Source organism: Ananas comosus, linkage group 1, assembly GCF_001540865.1.
Source record: "Ananas comosus cultivar F153 linkage group 1, ASM154086v1, whole genome shotgun sequence".
NCBI lineage: Eukaryota > Viridiplantae > Streptophyta > Magnoliopsida > Poales > Bromeliaceae > Ananas > Ananas comosus.
Genome location: NC_033621.1, coordinates 5401870 through 5412352, shown reverse-complemented (window position 1 = coordinate 5412352; position 10483 = coordinate 5401870). Strand labels below are relative to the sequence as shown.

The 10483-nt window shown below is 34.3% G+C and overlaps 1 protein-coding gene across 8 annotated transcripts; it reads right to left on the bottom strand.

Annotated features, from left to right (window-relative positions):
- Nucleotides 4516–8596, bottom strand: LOC109720909. 8 transcript variants are annotated; one of them, XM_020248276.1, is made up of 8 exons: nucleotides 7618–8596; nucleotides 7476–7514; nucleotides 5855–7289; nucleotides 5606–5763; nucleotides 5121–5513; nucleotides 4951–5028; nucleotides 4800–4871; nucleotides 4516–4720 (listed from the first exon to the last, which is right to left on the bottom strand). In XM_020248276.1, exons 3-8 carry the CDS (start codon nucleotides 5930–5932, stop codon nucleotides 4666–4668), a joined length of 834 nt encoding a protein of 277 aa, XP_020103865.1. In that variant the 5' UTR covers nucleotides 5933–7289; nucleotides 7476–7514; nucleotides 7618–8596; the 3' UTR covers nucleotides 4516–4665. The 8 variants fall into 8 exon arrangements, with proteins under 8 accessions (XP_020103865.1, XP_020103887.1, XP_020103856.1 ...); XM_020248298.1 differs by having other exon boundaries at nucleotides 5855–6083; XM_020248267.1 differs by having other exon boundaries at nucleotides 5855–6834; nucleotides 7022–8596.

Below are 10483 nucleotides of genomic sequence, written 5' to 3'. Positions count from 1 at the left end.
AAAATTCATATGATAAACGGCTCAGGAGCACGAGGCCTCCAGTGCTCCTGAGGACACAACAGCCTTGCTCTATATAATATTATATATAATATATATATAATATAAGAGAGAGAGAGAGGAGACGGAGAGAGAGAGAGAGAGAGAGAGTTGATTGGTACTATTAGTAGCAAAATCCTAATATTGTTTTGCTAGCAGTTTTTTCGTCGTTTGAATCACTCTTTCATCATTTTAACCATTGGATAAATCTATAACCGCAGTGGGGACACCTACAACCCTAAGGGGACCACTCAACTCCAAAGCTAATATCATGCCTAACCTAACATTTTTCATCAGGTAAAAACTTGATAGCAAAAAGGAATTTTACTATTTAATATTAGTATTGGGCGTCTAATTCTGCTTTCTCTTCTCTCTCTCTCTAATATATAATATATATATATATATGTCAGCTTTTCGAGCTTTTTCGAGCCTAATTCGAAAAGCAGAGGAGTAACTGGTCAAGCTCAGCTTGAATTAATTTCGAGCCTTTTTTTTTTGTTCAAGCTCCGGTCATTTAATTTCGAGTCGGATCTCTGAGTGCGCAAATATCGATGTCGAACACGAGTCGACGCAAGAGCCGGCTCGCTCATGTTGCAGCCTACAACATTAAACGTTTTTGCGCATTAATGCGCTAGGGACATATCGGTATTCATTGCTATATTTATGAGTATAGGACTCTTTATTCTTCATAAGTTTCGAGCATTAATCTATCTTTTTGACGACATTTTCACTTATTAGATTATATCTATTAAACAACTACCCCCAACTCTAAGGGGATCATTATAATTCTAACTAAGACCATATCAGACTAACCTGCACATTCTTTATCACACTCCGAATCTTATGAGTATAAAGCTGATCTTACTCATTAAGATATATAACTAGCCTTAGCCTATATAATAATATACATTTGAATTGATTTCTATAACTTTTTAAAATATCAATCATTGATGATTGTAAGGTTTCGTGCTTAAATTAAGAATGTATGATTAGAAATGATAGTGTCTCCCGCCCAGAATTGAGTGAATGGTTGGTTGAAATAATAATGATCTAAAGAAATGAAAATGGGTAAAAAGTAAATTTAACGCGGAAAACTTAAAACCAAATAACTGTGTGTTTTTAAAAGCACCATATATAGCCGGATCTAATTTGAAACATGACTAGGCAAAACTCATAAGTGAAGTTATCACTCTTTTTAACAAAATTAAATATTTTATCAGGCAAATTGTAAATCTTTAAAATAGAAATACTTGATATATATTTATTAAACTAGATTGAAGCCTATGGATAAAGATATTTTGTTTTTATTATTATCAGATATAAGATTACTTATAATTTAATCATTATTGACTTGTAAGATGCAAAATGTGTTTCAAACAGAGAGAACTTTATTATTCAAGTCTTTGTAAACAAGATTTTTGACTATGAGTATATAAATTTTCAGACTAGATTCAACACAATTAATTGTATAGAATTTCGAAACCCTATTTAAAAAATAAAATAGATAGAATGTACGTAACGCTACGTGACATCTCCAACTAATCAAAATTAGACTCTAGATCGAGTTCACGGCAGTCCATCATATTATTTATTATATTTTTCATAAAAGAGAAAGATATTGTATTGACTGAATATAGTTGGTGTGGGTTGGCTTTCACGGAGTAGTAGATTCTTTCAATTAACTTCTAGTCATTTTTTGTCGCTGAGATTTTTAGGTGTTTGACATTACTTTCCAAATTAGTCTATATTAAAACGTTCTTTAATTCTCTGGTCAGAAAAAAGAATCGCTTAATCCTAACCTCGTTTTAGCCGGTCATTGTACAAGCAATAATTAAGTGCTGCTCCATCAATTTCATATTATTTTAATGCTAATGACCAATTTGTAAATATAAAAATACTGCAACTTAGTGAGAAGTAAAATATAATAAATGAGACTCAGAAATCAAAATGCTTGTGTCTAATATATAACAGTAATAAATATGGAAGATTGCCGGCAATGAATATTTCTATTTTTCAAATAGTAAGTGAAGATAAGAATTAACGTGAAACGATTTTTGAAAGTTAGCCTATTAAATGTTGATCACCTTAGATGTTCGAAAAGCAAAAATAAAACCTCTTCCAAAAGTAGCATAAACTAGAGGTGGGCAATTTCTATATTTATGTGTGAGAATGCCTAGTAATATATACAATCGGAATAGGATTGGAAATCATATATAATTCCCATCCTAGACGATTAACTACATTTGGATTTTACATATTAAGCAAAACAAAAATTTAAAAAATAAAGAAATAAAAGGGACAAAGGGTCAACTTGATTTCAGATGGTTTAAGTTGTAAGATTATCCCCAAAGTGAGTTGTAAATCCTAGATCATGTTCTTTTCTTAATATTTCTTTTGATCGACGTACGGTATTTTTGTTTGCAGAGGGCTTAGATTAATGATTCCTAACTTATGATGATGGTGTTAATTGGAAAAAAATGAGTGTAAAGTCAACCTTCATTTATCTAAGAAATGAGGTGTATCACAAGGTACATAACTATCATTTCTTATTGGAATTATGATACTGCGTAACCTTAGCAGAAAAAGTCAATATTTGCAATACTGCATACCAAGTGTTCAAATTCCTTTGGGTTTGGTTTTTAAAAAATACCAGGAAGAAATTATAATAAAGCTAGAAAGGCATGAGTCCACTGTTGGCTTAATAGACAGCATTTGTCCTTAGTGCGGGGGTCCCATATGGCCAGTCATATTCGAAATGGGAGTGAGCCTGGGTTGTGGCCGGAGTCATTGTTTGAAGTCGCGTGAGCTGATGGACCGAGTCACAATCGAGATCCTTGGCGCTGTATCTCCCTGTGCTTTAATGAATTGATGCGTATTTCTAACAGCTCGATGCTTTTGGATTAATGTTATGCGCCAACGATCGACAAGTCGCATCAGTCACGTGTGAAATTTACTACTTATTATGATAGGTACATAGATACATTGGTCAAATGCTAAACGCTAGTACACACCTTTTATTGAAATGTATGACATAGTGATATACATTCTATTTATTTAATGAATTATAATTTTTATCATTTGTCGCACTATGTGCAGGTAAATTAATTTTATTTACAGAATAAAGGGGGTGTAATAATATGCTCATCTTTTTTGTGGTGCGATGAATTCAGTAATTAACCTCTAAAGTTTGAGGGCAATTTGCTTGCGGCGCGCTTTTCCATCGACCTCCGTGAGTTTGTTTTCTTTTTTTTTTTTTTTTTACTTTTTGTTTTAAGAGACGTTCGTACCGTGAATTCACAACATCAATCAATGATGATAAAGGCTTACGCGGTATAATTCTACCTTTCTAATTTGAATATTTATTTAATTTTCTTTAGTTTGCGCAAAAAAAAACATTTTTTTTTTTTGGTGTTAAAAAAAAGGCACAAAATTCTGTTACTACATACCAAGGTAATTTTTAGTGCTGCCTTCGGTGGCTCACTGGGTGCCATAGGCACCGGTCGCTTCCCCTTTCTTTTATATATATATTATAATATATATATATGAGTGCGGCTAGGTGCTTATGGAAGTACGGAAGGCTTGTGCTTCGAACTTTGTTTCGATGTTTGACTTATCGAAGCGACAAATCGGCTCCAGTTAGACTTGATCTATGAGTATTTAAAGTATCTAAAAATAAATTTGCGATTTTTCGATATCAGATTTCTATGATCGGAAGTGGCTCAAATCAATGGCTGAAAATAAAAATATTACAAAATATGATGATATGAATTATAAATTTAGATCAAAGTATTGATCTTGTTTTATATAGTATTATGAAGAATTTTTATCAATGTTATGTGATTGTATTTCTACAGACCGTTAAATTTGCAACCGGCTCAACCACGAGGCTGTTTAAATTATTGATTTTGAGCCCTCGTCATAGGCAAAAGTTGATATGAAATCACAAATTTATTTTCTCTGTACTCTGCCAATATCTAGATCAACTCTAAGGAGCATCATCGATTCGAAATCCGCCGAACATCGAAACAATTGAACACGAGTCAGTACTTCAATAAGATAACTAGCACACTATTATATAGTATATATAAATTATATATATATATATATATATATAAAATTAAAATTTTAAATGCCTATTGTACTTTATCTCTTACTTTTTATTTAATTTAATGTTCATACCCTTTCTCTTTTCTTTTCCTCTCTCACGAGAAAAATGTATATGCCGCTTTCCTCTCTCTCTTAATTTAATTTTTAATTTAATACTATCTTTTTTCTCTCTTTCCAAATAAAAATTCTGAATATTTAAAATAATTTTAAATTTGAATTTAATAATTATACATTTTTAAAAAATTTTAATTTTTTTTTCTACATTATGAGTAAAATATACTATACTAGCAAAGGCCCGCGCTTCGCGGCGGGTCAATAATATTTCATATAAAATTGAAGTTCTAATATATAAGAAAATTATAGGCAGAAATATTTAAAAAAAGATGGCAGACAGTCTTAGCATCTTATGCTAATAGTTCTATAAAATAAATAAACAATTATAAATATGAAGCAGTGGCAGTGGTAAATGATTTATCAATTCTTCTCTTAATCTTCATTATTCTCTGTATCTTCCTTCTTCTCTTAATCTTCATTCTTCTCTGCATCTTCTGCATCTTCCTGTGTAGGCTCAAGAAACCTATATAAAAATTAACATAATTAAACGAAAATTACATTAAATATCAATAGCATATTTATTATTTTTTTCTAGACGTTACAGTTTTCGGCGCCTTTTCGCAGGTTGGACTTCAGAGTTGTCAACACCAGATTGTGGGCAACTGACAAAAAATCTTATATAAAAATTAGAACAGAATAAAATAAATATTTTATATGAAAAAGTGTATACAAATTTCCAATTTGATTGATTACATTGATGGAATAGCAAGAGCGGATGATGCTTCTTCAAATAATTCATTACCGATTTGTTTATCAATAGACCGTGGGTAACTGACAATAAGATATATTATATAAAATTAGAAGGGAATAAAGAAACTTTTAATACGCAAAATCTCGATATAATTTTCCAACAAATCAGTTACCTTGATGAAATTGCGAGAGCAGACGACGTTTCTTCAAATAATTCATTTCTAATTTGTTTATCATCAGAGGGAGAAAGCAGTTGTTTTTCACATTGGGCAAACAATTTTTTCACTACAGGTGTCTTTCCTTTTGCAGTAAAGTTTGTGGTAAAAATTTTTAAAACTTTAAAAGATGGAACAGTTGATTTGAATCGCTGTGTATCAGGTACGACTTGAAAAATATGCTCTTGACCAATAATTGTTTTAATGGTAGGGGCTAGAGTAAATTTATCCGATCCAGGTGAAGTGGCTAAATTTTGAGCAGGAATATGAATCAGATCTTGCGCCGATTTTCCGAAGATAGTGAAGTTAGTGGTACCAGTTGAATCTCCAACAATAGTATTTAATTTGTACCTATTATCCAACAAAATTCAAAAGATGTAAAACAATAGCGTACACGCCAAAAAGTAAGCGGACAAAAAAAAATGTAGAAGCTAGATTATTACCATGGTATAGGAGATTGATCGTTTTTACCACAATTGGAGCACCAAAAAGTATCATCGTAAGTTTTGATGGATGATTTGCAATTATAGCAAGCTTTGTACCACCAGCCAAATGACGTGTCAATTTCAATAATTTTAGCTTGACAGGTAAACCTCATATCCTATTAGTAAAAAAGTAAAAATATTATATCAAGAATATAGCGATAGAGGAATAGCATGCATAGAATATTAACATTCTTTAAATAGTCTCACTTGTGTGCTGGAAATGTCAAGCTCTAACAATTCAGCGACAGTTTTTCTATTAATAGACAATTCTTCCTGAGGACTCATAATTGGGGTTTGGTTGGTGGTAATCCGCTCGATTAAATTACTTGATGGTTGTAAGCCGTCAGAACAAACGAAGGGACTTCAATCCGAAGCTGCTCGGACACCTCCTGCAGCAAGCGGGTGTAGGAGAGTTGCACAGGTGCCATGCTTAAAGCTGAAAGAGGGATAGACACGGGAAGAGTAGCAGCAAGTGGACAAAGAGTGGAAATTTGTAATTTTTTAACAGCAAAAGAAAAGTATGCAAAATACAAATAATTTGGAGTTTTATAAAAAATATAACATGAAGGGGCAAATAATGGGCGAAGGTAAGATGAATGCAACAATAAAAAAAAAAAAAAAGAAGGAACAAAAGGAAATAGAACAACCAAAGAAAGAGCAGCGTAAGAAAAAATGCGAAAACAATTCATGTGCCGGGGAAAAAAAAGCAGCGTAAGAAAAATTCGAAAACGCATTGACGGAAAAAACAGCAGCAAGAATAACCAAAAAGAAAAAACTGTATGAAAGAAGAAAAAGTAAGAAGAGAAATCACCAAGATCGAAGCAATTCTTTGTAAAATAGCAAGGCTCAGGCCACGCGAGCATACAATGTAATGCTCGAGCAGAGGGCAGCGTAGGAGTAGTTTTTTGTCAAGAGAGGCCAACACAAATCGTAAATCATGAAGCACCCTAACCATGGCTGTGAAACCCCCACCAGCCGACAGAAGTAGTAATAAGCGGGTGCCTACGTGCTTGCCGTCCAATTCTCATGCGCAGCACTAATGAGAATATCACATCACTTATCCAAACCGAAAAGGAAAGACCCCACCAGCAGCACTAATGAGTGGTTGCCCACGCGTAGGCCGCCCCGATCTTCAAAAACATTCAGGCCTTTAGGACTTTTTTTTTACTCCCACATATCATCATTGCCTCAAAACAAAAAATAAAATAAGTCAAAATAAGATAAGTAAAAAAAAAAAAGTGAAGTAAAAAAATTAATAGTGAATATATGAAAATGGTGCAAAATATCTGTTAAAAAACAGTAAGGCACGAAAAACGCCAAAGAATTTTTATAAAACTTTGAAAATAAGAACAGAGATAGAAAATAGTAACCCACAATAGAGAGCTCCTGGGTTCAGATAAAGAACTTGGCCATGGAATCTTCATCATTAAGGAGGAGCAGAGATCGCAGCCAATTCCGCCGCAAAAAAAAAAACCCAGCCAAAACCCACAATATGGAGCGGTTGCCTGTGAGCAGGCCATCCAAGCATCGCATCCCTCCAGCCAAAGGAACCCAACAATATGGAGCGGTTGCCTGTGAGCAGGCCATCCAAGCATTGCATCTCTCCATAACCGAACTATTATTCCTTCGAAGCCTTTCGTCACTGCCACGAAGGCACAGGAGCAGAAGGGAAGGGAGTGAATCCCAAATTAGAAAGAACAAAATTACAAAACAGCCAAACAAATTCAAAAGGCAACCAAACTATAAAACCACAGACTCCCAAAACACAGAAAGGCAGCAGACAGAAGCATTCAAACTGCGACCAGACCAGCACCAAAGGAGGTCGTACCTATGGGGAAGGTAGCAAAGGACGTACTTTTATAGGCACCTAAGCAATAATGTATACATCATAAGTTAGGCTCTTCAAAATTTACTAATTTACTAATTTACTAATAGTTCAATGCTATGCCATTAATGAGTTGAGAATTTACTCTTCAGCTGGAAGTAATTGAATGCTATACTGTGTAGAGCAGGCACAGATTTAATGCCGTACTGTGGAACAGTTGGCACTATTTATAATGCCTCCTGCATACAACAAATATAGGAGCATGGAGACCATGGAGAAGGCAATAGAGCTAAGAGAAGCCCTCAATTAATTGCAAAGATCTGGCAATCTAAGAAAGATCCGGTAGATCACATCTAGACATCATTACATTAGAAAATCCAGCAGCATCATTTTTTTTTTATTGAGATTTCGGAGATCTTGCAAATTGGGGGAGATCTAGCAGACATGCTAGTTGGAAGAGAAGAGAAACCAGCAAGTACAATCGATTTGAAACAGTAAACCACTTGCTGCACAACATAGCCTCGCCATCACACACACATCAGTTTTTTTTTTTTTTTATTGAGATTTCGGAGATCTTGCAAATTGGGGGAGATCTAGCAGACATGATAGTTGGAAGAGAAGAGAAATCAGCAAGTATAATCGATTTGAAACAGTAAACCACTTGCTGCACAAACATCAGATTAAGGCGGCGGCGAAGGCGCGCCATCACACCATCATATCAGATTAGGGCGGCAACGAAGGCAACGAAGGGTTAGGGGTAGGGGTAAATTACCTCAGTAGCCATGATTAGGGTAAAGTAAAGTACCACCGTTGGATCGGAAGCAGGGGAACCGAGGAGATCTATTCCGCGATGTCCGCAGATACGATCGCTCAACAGAGAGCAATCCGCGAGATCGCACATGGATACACCGGAGGAGGGAAGAGCGAGAGAGAGAGGGGCTGTAGAGAGGAGATAGAGAGAGAGAGAGTTGCTTCGGGTAAGGTACAGAGAGGCGTAGGAAGAGGGTAGAGAGAGAAATCGAAAGGTGCTGCGAGAGGCGCGGCGCCGGGAAGAGAGAGAGAGAGGGTAGGGCATAGGGGGCGCTTCGGGCGAGGCGCAGGGAAGACAGAGAGAGGAGGGCGGCATAGGGAAGACAGAGAGAGAAAATGGCATTTGGGGAGCACAAATCACGAAGGCATCCGGATGGCCGACGCGTGGCACTCGGGAGGCTTGGATGGGTGCCTCGTAACACCTACACAAACCCTGCCATCCTGTTTTGGGAGACCAGTGTTTTTTTTTGGTGCACCCGGTGCAACATTTATCACTTTTTATTTTTTTATTATAATTTAATTTATGATTCTATGATATTTTAAAGATATATGTAAAAAAACGTATAGCTCATAATTTAAAATCCTGTTACATATATATTATATATCTATTATATTTAATTATATTTAAAAATAAAAAACAAAAATTTAAAGTAACAGAGGTGAACCTGGTGCATGGTAAAAAAATCCACAACTCTCTTAAAAGATGCGTAAGAGAGAGGCTGCATAGGTGGGGAATGGGCAGAGGTAGAAGGTGGGGGTGCTTTGGTAACAGCCCAACACGTGGGTTAACAGGGACGCGACACGTGGCGGTAGAGTGTCAAATAGTGTTTGTATAGATTTGAAAGTTTAAAAGTGCTCTTTTTCTGACTTTAATTTTTATTTAATGTTCTCTTCTCTCTCTCTCCAAATAAGACATATATATAAAAATTAGTATTTTTATTTGACTCTCTTAAGTCACTATTAAGTGACTTTATATTACATATAATATAATAATTGTGAACTTAGAAATCAATCGCACTAGCTGCGAAGTGCGAATAGATTGCTAGTTCTTTTTTTATAGACTATGAAATGAATGTGCATTCAGGTTAGTCATGGTTGTGATCATGACTACTGCATGTTTTGATATCAAAATAAAATATTCAACAAGAAGAAAGTTATGTGGTGTTAAAAATTTTTCATCTATATCTATATCTATATCTATATCTATACTCCTCAAAAAGAGGGAGTTATTCTCCTCCTCTTTTTTTTTCTTCTAAAAATATTCTTCGGATAATTTATAATGTCAAAAATATTATTATGATATCATATATTCAACTTTTATTATAATAATATATATGATGACCCTTTGATCTTTTATATTTTTTTAATAATTAATATCGTGGTATGCTTAATTATATTGAACCGTTGGATTTCATCGGATGGATGACAGATAAAGTATCTATCATGTTTTATGAGAAAATTAAATACCCTTTTTATTTTCGACATCCCTATCTCTCTCCATTTTTTTCTTCTGAATGAAACCTGTATATATATATATATATATATTATATATATATATATATATATATATATATATATATTATATTAGAGAGAGAGAGAGAGGAGAGAGAGAGAGAGAGAGAGAGAGAGAGAGGAAGAGGAGAGAGAGAGTTGTGAGCTAGAATACTAATCAGGTAGTAACGAGCCATTTTACTACCTGATATTTGTTTTCGATGATAGAGCTTGTCAATTGACGATCGACTCGTTAAATATGATTATCAATACATTTAAACTTACTAGAAAATCAAATATCAGCGACGTTTCGATATTGTTCTTTTATCCATTCAATGACAGAAAATGAATGGCTAAAAATGTACTCTTTTAAAAAATAATGATAGGAGTCTTGTAATCAAGATTCAAGAGTATGATCTGTTTTTAATAGTTTAAAGAATTTCTAACAAAAATTCAATTGATTTGGTATTTTACAGCGTTAAACGAGAAAACTGCTCTTATCACCTTTAAATTACAAAATTTGAAACCCTTTGATATTGCCAAATGATGTGAAAAATTGAAAATTTGATTTAAACTTCAAGTGGTATACATCGATATTCAAACGGGAGCACGATCGTCAATTTGAAGCCTCTATCATCGAAAACAGAATCGGTAGTAAAAACAACTCGTTTACTACCACTGATAGTATTTCTGACCAACTAAATATAATA

What these genes read in the sequence shown, in the direction of transcription:
- LOC109720909 (XM_020248267.1), bottom strand. Translation starts at nt 5,932, where the DNA reads ATGAGTCCTCAGGAAGAATTGTCTATTAATAGAAAAACTGTCGCTGAA. An exon ending in GCTCTTGCTATTCCATCAAT is followed by an intron (nt 4,872 to 4,950) that starts GTAATCAATCAA and finishes TTTTTATATAAG; the next exon opens with ATTTTTTGTCAGTTGCCCAC. An exon ending in GCGAAAAGGCGCCGAAAACT is followed by an intron (nt 4,721 to 4,799) that starts GTAACGTCTAGA and finishes ATTTTTATATAG; the next exon opens with GTTTCTTGAGCCTACACAGG.